Source organism: Mandrillus leucophaeus, unplaced genomic scaffold, assembly GCF_000951045.1.
Source record: "Mandrillus leucophaeus isolate KB7577 unplaced genomic scaffold, Mleu.le_1.0 Scaffold13, whole genome shotgun sequence".
In the NCBI taxonomy this organism is placed as follows: domain Eukaryota; kingdom Metazoa; phylum Chordata; class Mammalia; order Primates; family Cercopithecidae; genus Mandrillus; species Mandrillus leucophaeus.
This window is the reverse complement of record NW_012101254.1, coordinates 3419160-3442139: the sequence shown is the minus strand read 5'-3', so window position 1 is coordinate 3442139 and position 22980 is coordinate 3419160. Positions and strand designations below refer to the sequence as shown.

The 22980-nt window shown below is 42.5% G+C and overlaps 1 protein-coding gene across 7 annotated transcripts in view; it reads left to right on the top strand.

The window, feature by feature from the left end:
- Positions 1–22980, top strand: part of BRE (brain and reproductive organ-expressed (TNFRSF1A modulator)) — a 512734-nt gene that overhangs the window by 449004 nt on the left and 40750 nt on the right. For all 7 annotated transcript variants that reach the window (XM_011972582.1, XM_011972586.1, XM_011972584.1 and 4 more), the window contains one exon: positions 22149–22302. In XM_011972582.1, coding sequence (XP_011827972.1) covers positions 22149–22302 — 154 coding nt within the window. The remainder of the gene's footprint in view (positions 1–22148; positions 22303–22980) is intronic.

The window sequence follows — 22980 nt, the reverse complement described above, 5'->3', positions numbered from 1 at the left end:
ATGGTCTCGATCTCCTGACCTCGTGATCCGCCCGTCTCGGCCTCCCAAAGTGCTGGGATTACAGGCTTGAGCCACCGCGCCTGGCCTCCTGGCTAATTTTTGTATTTTTAGTGCAGACAAGGTTTCACCATGTTGGCCAGACTGGTCTCGAACTCCTGACCTCAAGTGATCGTCCCGCCTCGTCCTCCCAAAGTGCTGGGATTACAGGCGTGAGCCACCGTGCCCGGCCCATAACCTGTCCTTTTAAATATACGGAAAGTGGTCCCTTGTAGTTTGCAGACACATCAATAGATTATTCATAACCAACAAAGAATTTTGTTTATTATATTTGCCAAAGAAACATGAACATGGTTGCAAAAGCAAATACTTCACAAAGATGTATAATGAAAAGCAAGAGTACCCTGCCCCATGCCTGCCCTTTCACAGCTGCTTTCAACCACTTCTGGTGCTTCGCGGTTGCCTCCGTAACCAGCTGACTGTTTTGTTCCTCACCTGCTATATCTGTAGCACTATTACCAAGAGCGATCGGGCGTGCAGAGGTTAAAGTCTGGTCCTGTTGTTCAAGAGAAAAGCCTTGTGTGCCTTCAAGTCAACTCAGCAGACATTTGATTGTCTACTGTGGACCAAGCCCTGGGTTAAGCCGTGTGGACACAGAAATGGATAGCTACACTAAGGAGTTTGTACTCGGGTAAGGGAGACAGGCATGCAAACACTGCATGGAAAATGCCATAATACAGTCGGAGAAACTCCTTCGGAGGGATTTTACACATATGTCCTGGAGCTCAGTCTTGAAGTGCAATTGGAAATCTGCTCAGTAGATAAAGAGGAAAGGATGTCCAAGGCAGAGAGAACAGTGTATTCGTGGGTTGATGCAATCCATTCCAAATATTGGGAATAATTCATAAAATCTGATTTTCAGGATAAGTGAGTTAAGGGAGTAATGAGGAGATGAGGCAGGAAAGAAATGCACCTAGTTATAAAGACCCTTTTATATACCTTGTTCAAAATATAACCTATTACTGATGGAGAGCTTTGGGAGGATTTTGAACAGGGATGGGGCATTATCTCCATCGTACTGTAAGTCCAATGGGAGAGGGGAGGATGAATTCAAGTGGGAAGAAGCTGGGGTTTGATAAACCACTTGGGAAACTGGTTCAGGCAAGATAATATGAGGTACTAAAACAGTGGGAATAGGGAGGAAGAGGAGAGATTCTAGAACTACTTCAGAGTAGAATCAAAAGGACCTGGTGAACACTTGGATTCTGGAGGTGAGGGAGAGGGAGGAATTGCAGATTACCATATAATTACTAGCTAGGGTAGCTAAGGAAAGACTGGAAATTTTTAAAGAGTACCAAAATCTGGAGGAAAGTGAGTGAGTTTGAATATATTGAGTTTGAGGTGTTTATGTGATAAGCAGATGGAGATATTCAGTAAGTAGCCAAAAATGTGAGACTAAAGCTTCATGACCCACATAGTGGTGGCAGTGGAAGCCACTCAGCTGGTGGAATTCCCACAGGATGAATCTGTGATACGAGGGGACTGAAAACAGATCTGGGAAAGGCCAGCGGTTGGCGGTGGGCAGAAGATTCCTGATGGAGACCAATCAGCAGCAGAGGGGTGAGATGAGAACCAGGAGAGAGGGCACCATGAAGGCAGCAGAAGACCAGATCTGGGGAGGTGCAGGGGACAAGGGAGAGGAGCATGAAAAGCATTTGCTTCAGTAATGGTGGTGCCCATTGGTGGTGTAGAAAGAGAAACGCCCATGCTTTAGAGTAGGTGGAAGCCAGGTGTGAATGGGCCACAGAATTCATTCACAGTGAAGGTGAGCCTGTCCTCTTTAGAGAATTTGGGGAATTAAAAGAAGAGTAAATAGGCAATAGCTAGTAGGGGTGATAGTTAAGAGGCTACTTTACAGGATGAGAGACTCTTCAGCATGACCGGAAGGAGCCAGTGGAGGAGAGGTTGGAATTCCTTGGTATGGAGTTCAGCTTCCTCTGAGCAAAGAGGTTCCGCTGCCTGAGTGGCCCCTTGGAGCCTCTGAGGGGTTTGCCTTTTGCTTTCTCTGCCACCACCAGTTGAATGGCGGCTTGGGAGGTGAAGCCTAGAGTTATCTTTGGACCTGAAGTTTCGTCAGCAGGAAACCTCCAGGCAGTTCAGCAGTGATGCACATCAGCAAAGCAGGGCCATCCATCTTGCGAGCTGCTTTCTGTTATCTCCAGTTTGATTATCTCCTAAATAAAAATGGCACAGTATGAAACAAAACAAAGCCTGAGTAGTAGCCAGTCAGTCCTTCCTCCTAATCCCAGCATCCTTTTGTGCAGCCTCCTGTTTTAGCACTTTTTGTACTATATTGGGATTGTTTTGTTTACTGACTTTCACAAATGATGAACCCTCTGAGGCAGAGTTCATTTTTGCTTCATCTCAAAATCCCCAACTTCTGTATTCAAACTCCTTACTCCTTACCATAAGGGTTAGTGCAGACAGGGGAACTACACTTTTTTTTTTTTGTGAGACGGAGTTTCACTCTTGTTGCCCAGGCTGGAGTGCAATGGCACGATCTCAGCTCACCGCTACTTCTGCCTCCTGGATTCAAGCAATTCTCCTGCCTCAGCCTCCCGAGTAGCTGGGATTACAGGCATGCGCCACCACGACTGACTAATTTCGTATTTTTAGTATAGATGGGGTTTCTCTGTGTTAGTCAGGCTGGTCTCGAACTCCCAACCTCAGGTGATCTGCCCACCTTGGCCTCCCAAAGTGCTGGGATTACAGGCATGAGCCACCACACCCAGAAGAGGCTTTTTAAGTAAATGTAAAAACTCACATACCCTTTCCTATTTGACTTATAAGAATGCATTTGGTCCTACTCTCATATCAAATAATAACTAATTTTCTTTTTTTTTTTTGAGACAGAGTCTTGATCTGTTGCCCAGGCTAGAATGCAATGGTTTGAACACAGCTCACTGCAACCTTGACCTCCTGGGCTCAAGTGATCCTCCCATCTCAGCCTCTCAAGTAGCTGGGACTACAGGCACAGGCCACCACACTCAGCACATTTTTTTAAAATTTTTTGTAGAGATGGAATCTCGCCATGTTGCCCAGGCTAGTCTCAAACTCCCTGGGCTCAAGCAATCCTCCTGCTTTAGCCTCCCAAAGTGCTGGGATTATAGGTGTGAGCCACTGTTCCCAGCCTCATAACTGATTTTTAAGTAATTAAAAATCCCACAGGTCATTCTTTGCCATGCTAAAAGTTGCTCTAACTCTCAGTGGTCTAGAGTCCCATGGTCAAGAATGCTCATGGTCACCTTCTTTGAGTTTTAGACAAACAACTCTCTTTTTGTACAAGGCTTAAACTGCTCTGCTCTTTAAACCAAATACATACACACATACACAGATGTAGTTAGATACAGATGTGTGTGTATGTGTGTGCATATAAAAATATGACACTCCTTAGTAAAACATTCCTCTAGACCTGGGGTTCATACATCCCTCCTCCTGATCCGTGCTGGGGCCTACTCAGGCACTACTTTGCAGATTTCACTTCTATGAGCTAAGGTTTTTCTGAGCTAAGGTCAAGTGGTGACTTAGGAAGTTGAACGTGTAAAAAACCAAACCTGTTTTTCCATGGACCCAATAATAATTTATCTAGAATGAGCCATCTGACCTCCAGAAACAAAGAGATTTCCATCACAGAGTGTTGGTGAGGGGTCATGAGTAAGGCGGAGGCCACTGAGAGCAGCTGTTTTATTGTAAGAGCAGCAGGCAGGCTGAATGAGAAGGGGTTAGCTGTTGAGTCCACATAGGCTCTGCTGCAGTGTGACCAGGGTTAAGGTACTTTATTTTAAAGCCCTTTGGAACTTTCCTTTGTCTTTTATTTCTAATCTGATTTTTTTTTCATCTGTCCTTAAATGCTCTGTATATATGAACTTCAACTTCTGTATTCAATCCCTAGTCTTTTAACCTGAGCTTGACGGGCTGTACCACACCTTAGAAGGAAAGGCGACCTAGGCCTCCCTGGGCTGCCCCCACCGGCATTCAAGGATTGTTTTTTTTTTTTTTAAGATGGAGTCTCGCTCTGTCGCCCAGGCTGGACTGCAGTGGCACGATCTTGGCTCACTGCAAGCTCCGCCTCCCGGGTTCACGCCATTCTCCTGTCTCAGCCTCCTGAGTAGCTGGGACTACAGGCACCCGCCACCACGCCCAGCTAATTTTTTGGTTTTTTAGTAGAGACGGGTTTCACCGTGTTAGCCAGGATGGTCTCGATCTCCTGATCTTGTGATCCGCCCGCCTCGGCCTCCCAAAGTGCTGGGATTACAGGTGTGAGCCACTGTGCCAAGGATTGTATTTTTATCCAGGAGACCTGGGCTAGTCCCTGTGGATGAGGACAAGGGGCACAATTAAGGTAATTAAACTGGCCTCCACGTGTAGGACAGATAGAAGGATAATTCCTGGAGGCAGACAAAGCTTACTGAATTGTGAATTGGTATTTAGGATTAACCAAAAGTGTATTTTGCTGTATAAAGTAGGTCAGTATTTTTTAAAATACACATTCCCATTTCTGTTTATCCACGGTGGAAATCAATGTGACCCCCCTCCCAGCCCCACCAGTCTCCTCCCAGCAAGATAGTGTCCTGTCCTCTTCAGAATGGGAGGCTTTCCAGAGATGGAAGCAGCAGAATGAAGAGGACTCAAAGTGACTCAAAGGTTTTGCATTTGGCAGAATATTAGACAATCTGATGGTGAATGGGGAGCAGGTTGTAACTTTTATTTCGGACATGTAGTATAATTCTCCCCCAGTTAGTACCAGAACATTCTGGTATGTCAAATCCAGTGGCATCAGAGCCACTGGATTTAACATCTGAAGACTTGAGTTCAAGGCCAGCTCTGTCACCTAACTAATTCTAAACAAGCTCCTTTGTGTTCCTGGGTTTCCACGTTCTTGTCTGTGAATGGGGTGGTATGCCCATCTTGAAGGTACAAATGAGACGATACATGTTTGACCCATAAAGTTTATATGAGGACATCCTCCAGGCCTCTGAAATTACCAGACTGGAGCAGAGGTGAGCAGTCAGGGAAGGAGATGGAGATTTTGAAGTATTCAAAGGTTATTGACAGATGAGACTTTCTGAAAAAGAAGCGCCAAAGTGCCAAAGCCTTCAGGCTCAACAGGTCCCTCAGCTGGGCTTTGGGAGTGAGGGGGTGTTAAGCAGATGGAGAAAAAGAGGCAGTAAAAAATTCAAAAGGAAGAAAAGTAGCAAATCAATACAGTGTTATGGAAACCATGGGAGAAGAACAGAAGTGAGCAACAGTGTCAGATGCCATTAAAACCCGTAGATATGACTGTAAGATGTTTTCCCAGCCAAAGGGAAGAAAACAAGGACATGGAAACATCAAAAATAAAAATTCTTTAGAGTCCGAGATCATCATGCCCTTGAGCTTAACTTGGTCTGAAAGACAGACATCATACTCCTCCTCCCGTCCAAAACGACTGTGTATATCAGTCTCTCAGACTTTTGTGCTTTCTTGATCAACAGCCAGAGATGTGCCTGCCTATAGCAACCCCTGGCTGAAATGGTAGATGAGCCAGAATGCCCAGGCAGAAACTCTTTCCACAACGTCAGAAACAAGTGGTAAATCACATTTATAGCACTGTGGATAGAGCATGGACTCCAGACACAGCAGGCAGGGTCGAACCCTGGCCCCATCTCCTCATAGCTTCAAGTTCTCTGGCTTGCCCCAGGGCAGGCTTACTCCTAGTAGAAAGGGGCGAGGGGGAATCATATGGCAGAAAGCACCCAGCACATTGTAGGTATTCCATAAATGCTGATTTTCCTCCTTTTTCTTAGCATTAAGAAAGTATTTATAGCTGGGCACGGTGGTTCACGCCTGTAATCCCAGTACTTTGGGAGGCCGAGGCGGGCAAATCACGAGGTCGGGAGTTCAAGGCCAGCCTGGCCAAATGGTGAAACCCCATCTCTACTAAAAATACAAAAAATTAGCTGGGCATGGTGGTGGGCACCTGTAATATCAGCTACTTGGGAGGCTGAGGCAGGAGAATCGCTTGAACCCGGGAGGTGGAGGTTGCAGTGAGCCGAGATCGTACCACTACATTCCAGCCTGGGCAACAGAGCAAGACTCTGAGACTCTGTCCCCAAAAAAAAAAAAAAGAAAGAAAGAAAGAAAGAAAGAAAGAATTTATTAGAATGAAAACAAAACAAAGACTCCCATGCCTAACTATTATCTGTAGTAAGAGATCTTTCAAACATAGATGAATCAGTAACCCAAAGTCGTACAGCTATTGTAATGGCAGTTACCGTGTTCCTGCAGGGAGATGTACTGTGTTCAATGCAGTGGCCTTGTACTGTGTATGTACCTCACTGGACTTGGAGTCAAGACCCTGGGCTTCTGTCTGCGGCTGCTGAAGCAGTTGAGGCAGTTCACCACTCTATAGCATAATCTCATTTGTCAAATGGAGAGTTGATTTGCTGGGCTCCTTGCTGAACTGTGCTTTAGCAAGTATGTCCTCTGTTGTGACAAGACTCAGAGATTTTTAAGTAAATGTCTCACTTAGCTACAGTACACCCTGTTAAGTACACTTGTCAAAAGGTAGCCAGGACAAAGTAACTCAAGAGGGTCACCATTTCTCTGTATTTCACTCTCAGGCCTGACTCTCACCTTCTAGTAAACCTGGTGGCTGGTTCCCAAGTCCCTTGGAACATTCTGTGTTTTGTTTGTTTATTTGTTAGTTTGTTTCAAGTCTCTTGCAGTTTAACTACCTAGGGAAGGTCTGTGGTACATACATACGCTAAGGTTGCAAGAATACAGGAAGAGTAACCTAATAGCCTGGGCCGAGGAGGCAGGTGTGGAGGGAACCAGGAAACTGCAAATACAGGCCACACTTAGCTTAGGGACTGGCATGTCTGATTAGGCCTCGATGTCACAATTGTATGGCTCACTATCAGTATTGATATTCATAAGTTTGACTTTGAGTCATTTAGAAAGGGATAGGGGAGAAGTAAGTGCAAAGTCCATTTTACAGAGATTTTAATCAAAAACAATGAAAAATAAAAGTTTTAGAGCTTTCAAAAGCAAACCCCAGTTATCTGGAAAGCGCAGCTGTCAGAAATGGTTTACTGAGTGTGAAAATGCATGCTTTTCTTAGGATTAACAATGATTCAATACCTTTGATTGAAAAGTGTCTTATTCCTTTAAATTTGGATGTACAAGTCAGGCAGCTCACTCAAGTCAAGGGCTTGCCTCGACATGATCACCTTATGTTTGCACAGTTTATTCTCTTTGAGTTAGTTAAATTTCAGAATAATATGACAATTAAAGGCAGCAATTTTTAGGCAGCAGTCATACCTTTATCTCAAATGAAATTTCCAATCAGAATTGCTTTCAAAGAGGAATATTAATTTCCATTTCCCTGCTGCCTGTTCCATCCATGCTCATAGAAGAAGTAATGACCAAGGAGCTAGTCAGAAAACAGTAACAACAAAACGAAACAAAAACCTGGACAATTCACAGGCCAAAGAGGTAATCCTAAATATACAAAGATTGATTTTTATTGCTGGTCTTTTTTTAAAAAAACAAAACCACTCACAAATAAATTGGTTAGCAAAAAAAAAAAAAAGAAAAAGCCCTTATCTTAAAGAAAGCACCTATGAGAGTGAGAATGGGGAGAATACCGCATGATCAAAGCACAAAAGGAAAACTGGCCGGGCGCGGTGGCTCACGCCTGTAATCCCAGCACTTTGGGAGGCTGAGGCGGGCGGATCACGAGGTCAGGGGATTGAGACTATCCTGGCTAACACGGTGAAACCCCGTCTCTACTAAGAAATACAAAAAATTAGCCGGGCATGGTGGTGGGCGCCTGTAGTCCCAGCTACTCGGGAGGCTGAGGCAGGAGAATGGCTTGAACCCGGGAGGCGGAGCTTGCAGTGAGCGGAGATCACGCCACTGCACTCCAGCCTGGGCGACAGAGCAAGACTCCATCTCAACAACAACAACAACAACAACTAGGAAAACTGTCTGACGGAGGTTTCATCCTCTCTGTTCAGATCTTTTTCTGATCTGTGGTCCTGTTTGGCTGCAGGGCCCCATTTGATCATAGATTCTCTAGAGCTATGATTTTTTTATTTGATGGAAGAAGATTGTAGAATTAGAAGTGAAGTGTTCCAAAGGACTCTCTGAATTTACCTCAAATAAATAGGTGGACAAAACTAAGTTGAAAGCTTAGTTTTCAACTTGTTTTGAAAGTTGTTTTGAAAGCTTGATTTGTATTTTCTCAGCTGGAAATCGGGCTAGAAAAAGAAATTACATAGACTCAGGTTTGTTTGTCTGTTTTAATTGCTTCTAAGAGAAAAGTGAGTAATAATAGGTATCATTTATGAAGACATGCTATGTGCCAAGTATTCTGCACATATATTCATTATATCATGTAAACCATCCAGCAGCCTTGCAAGGTAGGTATTATCCCATTTTAAAGATGAGAAAAGCTAGACTCAGAGAGTTTAGTCAGTTGCCTGAGGTCACCCAGGTAGCAACTGGCAAAGGAGGAATCAAGCCCAGATCTGTCCAATTCCAAACACTGTTTTTTCCCAGTATACCATCCCTCCCATCCTTACGTTCCTTTAGGTTGCAGTCCTTGTTTATCGAGCACTTTCTGTATGGTGTGCTTTACCTGCTTCATTTCCAACCCTGAGCTTAAAGTTTTTTCTAGTCTTAGGAATGGGAAAAGAGGAGCACAGAGGTCAGTTCACCTGCCAAAGCTTGCCCACCTCCAGTACGCATGCCTTCCTCACTCAACACTCGGCTGCACCCAGATGAGCTGTTCCCCACCCATCTCGCAGACTAAGTGGCTGATTTTTGAACCTTTCTGGGGAAAATATCCCCATTCCATGCATTCTAGTGGGCCAGACATTGTCCTGTAATTGTAATTTCCCTGCACGGTATAAATCCAGCATGGAAACTGCTTGGAAAGGATAATGTTGAAATAAAAATAGGTTAATGAAGGTTTTTGCATGGGGGAATGACATGGTGACCGGTGCTTCTAACCGAGTCTTATGAGGAAACATGTAATCCTTCTGCCGGATATTTGATTTAAACTGTGTCCTGTGCCAGCCTTACACCCAATCCCAAACTTCAGGCCTGACTCTCTGGATTTTTCACATAGGAAGTCCATTATCAAGCCTTCCGCTCAGCCTCTCCCTTGAACGTAAGAGACACGCAAATAAGCCTTTTTTAAAAAATAGAAACGGGATCTTGCTATGTTGCCCAGGCTTATCTCAAACTCCTGGGCTCAAGCGATCCTCCTGCCTAGGCTCCCAAAGTGCTAGGATTACAGGCATGAGCCACCACACCAGCTGATAAGTCTTAAGAGATGTTTTGTAAAGCATTGGTTCTTATACTGAGAAGTAGTCACACCCTTCTATTAATGAATAATAACTTTTTTTTTTTTTTTGAGACGGAGTCTTATTCTGTTCCCCAGGCTGGAGTGCAGTGGTACGATCTCGGGGCCCACTGCAACCTCTGCCTCCCAGGTTCAAGCGATTCTCCTGCCTCAACCTCCTGAGTAGCTGGGATTACAGGCAGGCACCACCACGCCCAGCTAATTTTTGTATTTTTATTAGAGACGGGGTTTCACCATGTTGGCCAGGCTGGTCTTGAACTCTTGAGCTCATGATCCACCCACCTCGGCCTCCCAAAGTGTTGGGATTACAGGCGTGAACCACTGCGCCCGGCCTTTTTTTAAATTTGTACATCATACTTTCCAAAGCATTCTCCATTCTAGAGGATTATACCGTGCTAGGGGCATTATAGGAAAGTGTCTGCCACACTGGAATGAGTGGTGTGGGCTTTTTTCCGTAGAAATGTTCAAGGGTAACACTGCCCATAGAAAGACATTCACAGTCCTTCACTGTGTGTTCAGAACACTCCACAGTTTGACAGCTTTATCCAGAACCCCTCTGCGCCAGCTTCTGTTCTCCAGCCTGTATTCCGTCTACCCAGATCCCCCACATTCCCTCGCTGGGCCTCTACGGTAACTGCTTAATACTTTTCCCTCTGCCTGGATTCTTTTGCTTCTCTCCCTGCCTTCCCAGTCATAGTCCTCCCACTGCCGCTGCCTGTCCAAATCCTAGTTGTTTTTCAAGGCCCTGCTCAAAGCAGTCTCATCTAATAAGCCTCCTAGAAGCCCTTCGATGGAGTATCTTTGCACCCATGCTGCATGGTGGTTGACACCTCTCTTATAACCTTCATCCTCGTCTCCTTTCCTGAGAACAGTGAGCTGAGGGCATGCTGACACTGTGGGGAGGACTTGGCCTTACTCAGCTGGGTTTCCCTAGAGCCGGCTATGGTATGTGCTCAGGGAATGTTTGTCAGTTTGGATATATGTTGTTTTCTCTACAATATAAAGGTCATAACTAGATCCTTCAGGGAAAAAAGTTAGATTCATTTGAGGGACTTTTTTTTTTCTTTCCTAAAGCCGCATTAGTCATACTTCGCATTGGGGTATTCACAATATTCCCAAATTTGTATCTAACTGCTTTGTTCTAATTTTTCAAGACAGGAATTTAAACCGACCCCTTACTTTAATCACAGACAACTCATTTGTCCTTTTTCTTCTGATCTTTTACGTTTGGTACATTGTCTATGAATTATTTGAAATTAAAAGCTTATGACTTTTTAAAGATTTTGCCTAATAAATGCTAAGGATTTTGCATTTGAATATATTGTAATTTATTTAAGGATTCTTTTAATCAAACTCTTCCTTAATTTAACCATATGTCTTTTTTAATCCTCCCAGGCCAGGAGTTTATTTATTGTGACTCAATTCTTTTAAAAATAGAAGTTAAAACAGTACTAAATGCTATTTATGGTGTTCTCTCTTGCTCATTCTTTCTGCATCTCATAAAAGCATGTTTCTTTGTACATGTCTAGTACAGTCCCCATTTTCTCACTAATCAATGCCAGTCGGTCACTAAATATGCATCCACTACCTACTATGTGTCTAACCCAGTGGCACACATGTAGGAATCTAACAAAGATAAGTACACTGAAATTGTCAACAATCCCCCAAGAAGTGGATTATGCGGACATGGAGGCTAGAGAAATCACTGAGTGATGGAGCATGCAAGGAAGGCTTCCTGGAAGAAGGCGGGGCTTGGACTGCATCACAGAACCGGAAGCAATAACAGGTTGAAGGGAATGAACACAGAGCCAGGCCCGAGGAAATGAGAATGTCAGAGCGGCAAAGGGGCCAGGATCCAAGTAGGAGGTATATCCAGAGGGCACAGAACCCAGATGGCGTAGCAGGCAGGAGATGCAGAGTTCACACCTGGCCCCTCTCCAGGAAATGTGGACCCTCAGTTCCAGCATGCAGCCTGGAACACAGTATCTGCTCACTCAGTGTGTGATAGATGAGAGAGTGGATGAAACAGAGGGACAGAGGAGCACTTAGGACCCCTTCATCCTGGCCTCAGCCACTGATACGCTTTGTCCTCATGAGGACTCACCCTGAGTGAGCCCTGCTTGGGAGCACAGGTTGGAAGCATGCAGAGTTCTAGAAAAGAGGCATTTCTGATCATCAGAACTTTGATGAGAGTAAAACCAGATAAACCCGGAAAAGCAAGGGGCGCCCTCCAGACAGGGAGAAGGACTTGGCCTGCGAGCTTCCTGACACCAGCATCTGCTTCCTTCGTCTTTGTGTCACCTATGTCTCGTCATAGATACAAAGGGCAGGAGAGTAGTGGGAAACGTTGGTAAGATAGCACAGGTTATGGCTTTTCTTTCTTTCTTTTCTTTTTTTTTTTTTTTTTTTGAGACAGCCTCACTCTGTCACCCAGGTTGGAGTGCAATGGCATGATCTCACCTCACTGCAACCTCCCGCTCCCCGGTTCAAGCGATTCTCATGCCTCAGCCTCCCGAGTAGCTAGGATTTCAGGCACCCACCACCAAGCCTGGCTAATTTTTGTATTTTTAGTACAGATGGGATTTTACCGTGTTCATCAGGCTGGTCTCAAACTCCTGACCTCAGGTGATCCACCCACCTCAGCCTCCCAGAATGCTGGGATAGGTTATGACTTTTCTACATTGAATATGAGATACCAAAAGAGCAAAATAAAAAGTGAAGAATTATGTTTACAAAGATCAAAGGCTTTATTGAGTCTTTTCCTTTCTATGAGCTATTCCCCAGACTCCAATTCTGATTCAGCTTGTAACCTTCTAGAACCAACTCAAAGTCCATCTCTTCTGCAGAGCTGTAACCTCAGACAGCTGCCCTTCTCCCTGCATGACACTGCGTGTGTGCCTCTGCCATTGTCTTAGCATGCTGAACTGAAGTTGCTTCTTGACCTTGCCAGGTCTCCTTTTCCAGACCATGAGCTCAAGGGCATGGACACCCTCATTGTTCCTGGCACTCTACCCACTGTGGGTTGTTTTTGTTTTTTTTTTTCCCTGAAGACTATTCAGTTTTCCTGACCCTCAGTTTTTTTATAAATGTCCCCATTTTTAAAGTAATATTTATCTGTTTATACACACACACACACACCCCCGATTATGTAAAACATATCCACACACTTTAAAGATTCATAAACACTACTCAATTTAAGAAATAGAATAGTGCCAGTGTCATAGACATCCTATGGGTATCTCTCCCAGAAGGAACCACTACCCTGAACTTTATGTTAACTGCCCCCTTGATTTTCTCAATAGCTTTACCATCTAGTATGTAGCCATAAAAATATATCATTTATTTTTTCTATTTTTGAACTTTATATAAATGGAATCATACTGATTTCTTCTTATGTGAATATTAATGTCTTGCTTTTTTAAACTTTTTAAAATTATAAATACTTAAAGCATACACATGTGTATAAAGACTGAAAACAAATACCCATGTACTCACCTTAATCAAATCTTCGTAATTTGCTGTAATCGCTTCTGAATTTTTTAAAAAGAAATAGCACACTGTTAGGCCAGGCACAGTGGCTCATGCCTGTAATCCCAACACTTTGGGAGGCCAAGGCGGGCAGATCACTTGAGGTCAGGAGTTCAAGACCAGCCTGGCCGACATGGTGAAACCCCATCTCTACAAAAAAATACAAAAATTAGCTAGGCATGGTGGCACACACCTGCCTAGTCCCAACTACTCAGGAGGCTGAGGCAGGAGAATGGTTTGAACCTGGAAGGTGGAGGTTGCAGTGAGCTGAGATCACGCTACTGTACTCCAGCCTGTGTGACAGAGAGACTCTGCCTCAAAAAAGAAAAAAAGAAAGGAATGGAAAGGAAGGGAAAGGAGAGGAAAGGAAAATAGCACACTGTCAGTTCAGCTGAAGCCTCCTGAGTGCCCCTCCAAAATGCATCTGCATCTTTCACTCACTCCCTTTTCCCCACCCACAGAGGTAACCACTACCCTTAATTTGGTGTATATCTTTCCCATGCATGTCTTTATACTTTAATTACATAGACATTCCTAAATACTATGTAATGTGTGCACATTTTTGATCCTTGTAAGTATATACTGAACAGTGTTCATCTGCAGCTTGCTTTTTTCACTGAACATTTGGTCCTTGAGATTCATCTAGGTTGGCACACGTAGCCCTAGCTCAGTGTTTTAAACTGCTGTAAGGTATTCCTGTGAAAGAATGTGCACAATGTATTTATCCAGTCTTTTGTTGATGGACATTTAAGATGTTTCCAGTTTTTGTTATCATAAGTGGGACCACATCAGGCCTTCTCCTGCGATCTGTTTACACACGTGGCAGTTTCTTAAGAGTGGAATTGCTGTGTCACAGAGTTCGTACACCTTCACTGTTACTGTACAAGGGTTTTAACAATTTCTATCATCACCATCAGGGAGTGGGAATTCCCTGTGTTCCACAGCTTTGACAACACTTGGGTATTTTCCAGTTTTAAAATGTTTGTCAATCAAATGGGCATGAAGTAGAAGTTCATTGAGGTTTTAATTTGCATGTGCTTTATATGAGCCTTTACTGAGTGTTTCTCAGGTGTCATGCACTGTACTAAGTGCTAGAAATACTAAAATAACTAATTCACAGCCCCTGTGCTTAAGGACTTCACAGTTCTCTGCAGTGATTCCTACCTGGGAAAGTGAATTAAAATCACTTGAGATGCATTTTCAGAAATGAGGTTTAGGGAAGCGGGCTCTTAGGTAGGAGGCATTTGTGAAATGGTAAGCTAAATCTTCCTTAACACTTGGGCCATGGTGTATAACTTTTTAATGCGTTCTCTGTCATCCAAAAAAGGCTAATTTATTTTCAGTATATCATATTTACTGAGACATGAAGTTTAGAAAGATTTTCATCAAAATAGTTAAAATTTAAAAATAGTTAAAATTTAAGAACCTGAAACGTATGCTGTAGTTATCAGAAATTTCACATATACAGAACAGTGTATAAAGCTAGATGGAAGAAAAAAACCAACTAAAGAAAGGGTGGTAGGGAAAAGAAATGAACACATACTGAGTACCTGTTCAGTTTTTATTTAGTTCTTTCAACAAACACTGTGAGATAGAAATTATTATCCTCATTTTACAGATGAGAAAATCAGGATTCAAAGAGGTGAAATATTTTGCTTATGATGTCATCACTAATTAATGATGTAGCCAAGATTTCAACTGACTTTATCTGATTTCAAGGGCATACCATGCTCTTTCCATAATATGATTTTTTAGCATATGTGGAAAAATCTAAGAAATTCCAAGCTTCAGTTTAGTGATATTGAAACTTCAAAGACAGACCGGGCACAGTGGTTCACACCTATAATTCCAGCACTTTGGGAGGCCAAGGTGGGTGGATCACCTGAGGTCAGGAGTTCGTGACCAGCCTGGGCAACATTGTGAAACCCAGTCTCTACTTAAAATACAAAAAATTAGCCAGGTGTGGTTGTGGATGCCTGTAATCCTAGCTGCTCGGGAGGCTGAGGCAGGAGAATCACTTGAATCTGGGAGGTGGAGGTTGCAGTGAGCCGAGATCGCACCACTGCACTCCAGCCTGGGCAACAAGAGTAAAACTCCATCTCCAAAAAAAACAAACAAACAAAAAAAACAAAGATAATTTGTTTACATGATTATATCACAGCCAGCTTAAACCAGTGAAAAGTAGAACACATTTAACAAAATCTGGTTAATATTTAGTCTTTCTTGTCACTTAAATGAAAGGTAGTGATAATAAGTGGAGATACCTTGAATAGATACTTCTGATTTGGAAAATGTTACTTTTATATTTCTTGTAGGTGAGTATTTTGGATATGTAGTGTTAATTTTCCAGTGGTTGGAATCCACATGTCTCAAAGGTTTCATGTGTAGGTAGTAAGATCAGGGTGAGTCAGTAACTACATGGCAGTCTTCCCCCATTGTGGGGATAGCCTGAGAATGAAAAGTGTACAGATTGCTCTAGAATCAGTCTCAAATGGAATCCTCATTGGAGAGTGACTTTACAGCAATTCAACAAAGGGTTAAAACGTTTCCTAATGAGGCTTCAAGGAACTGGAGCGTCCTGAGAGGACTGGAAATGGGAACATAACCATCACCATCACAAAGGGAATCTATGAGTATCTTCCCTGCCAACCCAGGAACACGGGGGAAAGCACAGAACTATATAGTTTTGGAAGGTTTGAAGAAATGGAACAATGGCCAACTTGTGAATAATGATGAAAATATTTGATGATGTGACTCCCAGGGAAGCAATTATGGTTAACCCCTCATTTGTTTGGCATTTTCAAGGATCGAACTGTCCCGCAAAACTGAACTTTCCAGACAACCAAAACTTTCCTATTTATATGCCTTGAATGCTTTCTTAACCATGCTTGGTGGAAATATTTCTGAAATAGATTATACAATTATATGTAGGTAGATTATATAGTTATCTTGCCTTCTTGAACAGAAGCTTCAGAAAATAACATTTCCTTAGATGCCTTTGACTGCAAGTATCAGAAGACCCTATTATAAGAGGTTTAATTGTAAAGATCATCTCACATAACAAGAAATCCAGAGCTGGGTAGTTCAGGGATGATGAATCCAGCCACACATTGATGACAAGCTGACTTTGCCTCATGGTCACAAGATGGGCACCTCAACTCCAAGCCTCAAGACCTCACATGATCAGCTCTAAGGCAAGAATGAGATGGGGGCTTCTCTTTACACGTGTGTTTAATCAGAGAGGAAAATATTTCTCAAAAGACCCATAGCCCACTTCCCCTCAGGGGCTACTGGCAGGACTGACTCACATTTCCATGTCTTGCTTTATGGAAGGCTGAGAGAGTGACATCCAGCACTGTCAGACTCTGGGGTGAGAGGAAGGCTCTGCCCATAAGAAAGAAGGATGGAGAATGGCTGTTAGGTGGGCAAACACAACTGTCCGCCACCGCTATCAAGATTGGGAGTGAATATCACTTACTATATGGTGATAGCTTACGGGACAGCTGGGATGTACGGAGCTTTTTGTTCCTACACTGAATGGCCAGACTGGGATTCTTTCAGCTCTCCTAACCCTGTGTGTATTTATTCTGTTCTTCCTCTGTGCTAGACTGCGAATTGTGACTGCTTGCCGTTAATGTTCCTTGTCCTCATTTTGCCATAATTAGATGCTTTTTTTTTTTCTGGAGAAATCATATAATCAAACTTGTTGAACTATGCCTGAAATGTTGAGTGTCTGATAGGCTGTCCTGGGAGTCAGATGCATGGTATGGCATTTCTTTTGGCTATTCGTTTTTCCTTTGTTGAGGTGTTTGGAGAAGTGAGAAATTTCTAGAAAGTCTTAAGAACTGAGATACCACCTTACTAGAGTCGTGTTCTAGTGAGAAGATGAGCATTTAGGGACAGATAAGCGTGTTTGCTTGGGAAGGTAGAACTGCAGCCACTACCTGAACCTCACCAGAGTTCACAGAGAGGCAGCATAGTTTATCGTGCATTCGGCTTCCCCCAAAGCCGCGTGGTTGGTTGTTGTCTGGAGAGCACCACAAGCTCTGAGACTGTACCCGTGGAACCCATCACTGCAATGACTGTCCAGAGTGAGGCAACTGGTGCAGAGCTTAATTCTTCCTCCCTCCCCCAGGGCTTCAGAGCCCTGTGAATGCATCCTGTGAACTGCCTGGTTTGTGTAGAATTAAGAAGCATTTGGTGTGACTTCTTTCAGCAAGTTCTTGAAGAAAGTAATGCTTCAGAAATAGTTATTGAGACCAAGTGCAGTGGCTCATGCCTGTAATCCCAACACTTTGGTAGACCAAGGAGGGAGAATCACTTGAGGCCAGCAGTTTGAGACCAGCTTGGACAACATGGCAAGACCCTCATCTCTAAAAATAAAAAATTTAAAATTTAAAAATTTAAAAAAAAAAGGAGAAGAAAGAAATGGTGACTAAAATTCTACTAAACAAGTGCAGACCATCCCCTCTGTGGATGAAAAGCCAACCAAAATTTAGTCTCTGTATATGGGAAGAAGGAAATAGGAAGCAGTTGTCAAAATAATACCCACACTAAGTAACTGAATCAAATGGGATGATATAAGAATCAAACCTGACCCAGTAGGTTCTAAGAAAGCAAATGGCTGGGCCGGGCGTGGTGGCTCACGCCTGTAATCCCAGCACTTTGGGAGGCCGAGACGGGCGGATCACGAGGTCAGGAGATCGAGACTTCCTGGCTAACACGGTGAAACCCCGTCTCTACTAAAAATAAAAAAATTAGCCGGGCGTGGTGGCAGGCGCCTGTAGTCCCAACTACTTGGGAGGCTGAGGCAGGAGAATGGCGTGAACCCGGGAGGTGGAGCTTGCAGTGAGCCGAAATCGCGCCACTGCACTCCAGCCTGGGCGACAGAGCGAGACTCCGTTTCAAAGAAAAAAAAAAAAAAGAAAGCAAATGGCTGGCCAGGCATGGTGGTTCACGCCTGTAATCCCAGCACTTTGGGAGGCTGAGGCGGCCAAATCACAAGGTCAGGAGTTCAAGACCAGCCTGAGCAACATGGTGAAACCCCATCTCTACTAAAAATACAAAAAATTAGCTGGGCATAATGGCAGGCGCCTGTAATTCCAGCTACTTGGGAGGCTGAGGCAGGAGAATCACTTGAACCTTGGAGGTGGAGGTTGCAGTGAGCCGAGATCACACCACTGCCCTCCAGCCTGGGCAACAGAGTGACACTCCATCTCAAAAAAAAAGGAAAGAAAAAAAGAAAGAAAGCAAATGGTTAAAGTATTCAATTTTTATATAGCTGAAACTATGAGCCCCAAATCCTTGGAATCTGGGCGGTTCCTTCCGAGCAAGTTAGCTGTTGGAAGTCCTAAAGTAATTATTTTACTATGCATTGGAAAATCATGAGTTAACCTATAGGCAAAAGTGAAGTGACAGAAACATTTAGGGATAAGGAAAGCAAGTTTTAATTTTTTTAATCTTGACTAAGTTGTACCATTCAAATCATTCTTGTCAGAAAAATGCGAAGTATTTCTCATAAATATTTTAGTTATTAACTCATTCTTATGCATAGAACATTTTAAAATAAGCCATCGTTTTATTGACCATTGACTGATATAGACAGGATACAACTTAGTTAAGTTGAGCAAGATACTGTATTTTTAAATTTTTATTTTCTCATATGTGAATTACCGATTTTATCTCTTAGGTACTCTAACCATTGCTGCTCCCTTGATAATATATTTACTGTGTGCACTGAGAAAGTATTCAAATTTTAATATTGGCTTCAATTACACTTTGTTAGACAAATCTCTATGGAGAAATAATCATGTAATCAATGCTTTTTGGCGATTGTTGTGCATATCAACATTACCTTGCTGCTGTTTTTTAAAAATCAGAACAACTCACTTGCCCAGGTAGATAAATTTCCTTCACATTTTGAATTATTTCTTATGCTAACTGGGCATTTAGGGGGTCAAAGAAGATGGTTCCAAAATAGGTGGGAAAAAATCATTTTTTAGCATATTAAAATATTAATATCATCAGCTTATTTTCTACAAAACAAAATAATAAGAACGAAAATAGAAGGCATTCCAAAACCCCCCAAAAAAAGCCAGTAGCTTGCAAATCACATAGCCTGTGGTATTATCTGCATTGCTTTGGATACTGAGTGATGACTGTATTTGCTTTAAATTTATAAATTATTGCCATTGATTTCTACTGTTTAAAGTTGTTGCTTTCTTGTAGGGAAGCTCTCATGGTACTTTTCTGCTAGTAATGATTGCTTTGGAGGTTAATCTCAATCTTATTTTATATTTGCAAAAGTGTACATAGTATAAAACAATTGAAGTCAAAGTATATGTGAATAGGCTTTTTTTTTTTTTTTTTTTTTGAGACAGAGTTTTTCTCTTGTTGCCCAAGCTGGAGTCCAGTGGCACTATCTCGGCTCACTGCAACCTCTCCCTCCTGAGTTCAAGAGATTCTCCTGTCTCAGCCTCCTGAGTAGCTGGGATTACAGGTACGCACCACCATGCCCAGCTAATTTTTTGTATTTTTAGTAGAGACAGGGTTTCACCATGTTGGCCGGGCTGGTCTCGAACTCCAGACCTCAGGTGATCTGCCCACCTCAGCCTCCCAAAGTGCTGGGATTACAGGAGTAAGCCACCACGCCCGGCTGTGAATAGGCCATTTTTAAAAATTAATCAGAAGAGGTGCGGTGGTTCACGCCTGTAATCCCAGCACTTTGGGAGGCCAAAGTGGGTGGATCATCTGAGGTCAGGAGTTCGAGACCAGCCTGAGCAACATGGTGAAACTTGATCTCTACTAACAATATAAAAAATTAGCCGGATGTGGTGGCAGGTGCCTGTAATCCCAGCTACTTGGGAGACTGAGGAATGAGAATTGCCTGAACCCAGGAGGCAGAGGTTGCAGTGAGCTGAGATGGCGCCATTGCACTCCATCCAGCCTGGGCAACAGAGCGAGACTCTGTCTCAAAAATAAATAAATAAATAAATAAATAAATAAATAAATATTAATCAGAAGAAATGGAAGTAGTAATGAGAAAAGATACAAAGTTAATTTTAGAAAGCACTATTTGTGCAGAGTGACTGAAAACGTTACAGATCAAGCTTTGCAATATGCAGGGACTCAAAAGCAATTTCTGAATTGAATTATTTATTTGAATCAGTCTTTTGTATTGTTCCTATATATTATGAAATCTCTGCTTTGGCACCAACAGACATGTATTCAGACTGCACTATTGTGGTGCTTGAAAAATGTGACTAAAGAATGTACATTCAAAATCGTGCCCTTTTCTCTGGTTGTCGTGTGATTCATCTGTAGAAACCCCCTGCAGCACTGAGTCAGACATCATCAGAGTCAAGTGCACTCAGAGGTCTAAGAGGCCGTCCCAACTGGATAGTTTTTTGATTCTTGGGAGTTTTTTGGCTTCTGCTTAAAAGTCTGCTGTGGACCTAAGTTTTCCTTCAAGAAATCATATTGAGTGCTGAGAGTACCTAGGCCAAGTTGTATGTCACCCCAGACTAGAATAGTGATAGATGTATAATTATCTAGTATGTATATTTATTTATTTATTTTTAAGACAGAGTCTCACTCTGTCACCCAGGCTGGAGTTCAGTGGTGCGATCTCAGCTCACGGCAACATCCGCCTCCCGGATTCAAGTGATCCTCCTGCCTCAGCCTCCCAAGTAGCTGGGATTATAGGTTCCTGCCACCACATCCGGCTAATTTTTGTATTTTTAGTAGAGATGGGGTTTCACCCTGTTGGCCAGGCTGGTCTTGAACTCCTGACCTCAAGTAATCCACCCACCTCCGCCTCCCAAAGTGCTGGGATTATAGGCGTGAGCCGATTATCTGGTATGTATTTTTAAATATATCTTCCTCATGTAGCTAAAAAGATGAACCTTATACATCCTTCACAATGACAACTTTAGCTTCCTAAATTGTGACATAGTGAATGAGTTGTAAGCAGGTTGGGCCAGTGTCCTTTGGAGCAGGAGAAGGCAATGTGGGGCATAGTAGGAGCCCAGTGTTTGAATCATGGGACTAGATTTTAGTCTTGCCCCTGCCTGGCTGTGACATGAGCAAGTTAATAAACCTCTTAGAGTCTCAGGTTTGCTCACCTGTTAAATGCAAATGTTGAAGATAATATCTCTGTCATGGAGTTCTAAGTTACAAATTAGATAAAGTGTATAAAGAAGGTACCCTATAAATCTAGAAAATTCTATACTTGTTTTTCTTATTATTCTTATGCTGTTCCTATTCTTTGTCCTAGAAGTGGATAACATTCACACACATACACATTATATACCTTTAAGAATGTGTTATTGAAACAGTCTGTGTTTTTAATGATGATTTGCCTTACTAATAACAAATCAGTTTACTTTTAAAAATTGAGTTAACTCCAAATTGAAAGATAAAGCATATAACACATGTTAACAGCAAGGATTGGAATTAGCCTGTACTATCACAGCAGACATATTTAGTGCTCAGAGTAGTCCCTTATACATTCCATTAAGGAATTCCCACTGATTTAGGAGATATAAATATATGTGGGAATGCATATGGAAAAAATTGAAACTGCTGAGTATCAAAATTCACTGCTTGATTGGAAGTAGAGTGATAACTTCATTTTTCCTGGTAGTCTGGTTGCCATATCCTATCAAGTAGAAAGATTATCACCTGCACTCTTTACCCCTTCTCCAAATGCATTCTTGAAAAACAGCCTCTGTCCCGCTTCCTCCATCAAATTATAGATGTGGAAGACATTGCCCAACCCTTGAAGAGTTTATACTATAATAGACACTTAAAACAGATAGAAAGAGAACTCTGCAATGGAATATTGATCCAGGGAAGTGCTAGAGAGGAATGTCAGATGGTTGCAGGCGACCAGGCATCCTTCCCTAAGCTTCTGTGACCATTTCAAAGCCTTTTTACAGCACCTACACGTCATGCCTTCCATTGGTGACATTTTCACCCGTGTGTGATCTGTCTCTCTATATTATAAACTCCTCGAAGATAGAGAAGTCACCTTGTATTTATTTCTTGGTCCCTCTCTATACACCACACCTTTCATCCAAGCCTCAAACAGTATTAGTGGTTCAAATAGAGTTTTGTACCTAACATACAGATTTAGTAAAAAAAAAAAAAAAAAAAAATCGTAAGATGTGTTTATGCTCTAACTTTCTTTTTCTTTCTTCTGTCTTCGCAGTTGACCTGCCTCTGTTTTTCCCTCGAGACCAGCCAACTCTCACATTTCAGTCCGTCTATCACTTCACCAACAGCGGACAGCTTTACTCCCAGGCCCAAAAAAATTACCCGTACAGCCCCAGATGGGATGGAAATGAAATGGCCAAAAGAGCAAAGTAAGTGAATCTGTCGTTATTTCCTACAGATAAGAGCATTTTGTTTATCTAGTCCAGGGGTTGGCAAGCCACTGCCTGCAGGCTAGATCCTGCCTGTGCATATTTTTGTAAATAAAGTTTTATAGAAACACAGCAACACCCATTTCTTTACTTATTATCTATGGCTGTTTTAATGCTACAATGGCAGAGTGAGTAGTTGCAACAGAGACTGGATGTCCTAGAAAACCAAAAATATTTACTGTTTGGCCCTTCGTAGCTTCATCAGGAAGAAGCTGATCTACATCTGAAAGTGTTTCCTTTTTCTGCTGTTTCTGTTGGTCTCTAAAATTAGCCATGACAGCTTTTTTTTTTTTTTTTTTTTTTTTTCATGGAGTGTAGCATTTATCAGAAAACGACCTCTCTATTTAGACTGGAGGATAAATACTAAACAGGAATTCGAGTTGTGGGTAAATGGCATCAATGATGAAAATGTTCACAGCTACTTTTTAAAAAATGGAAATTTCAGATGGCAGTAAACAAACGGAATTTTTGCTTAGTAGTCAACACCTGGAACCAGTAGCTACTCTTTGGTATGAAAATGAATCTCCCTGAATTCTATACCTCGTTGTGTCTCTGCAGTGTATACCACAGCCGTTGCCCAAAGTAGGACCTGTGTATTTCTTGGTCAAATAAACAGCT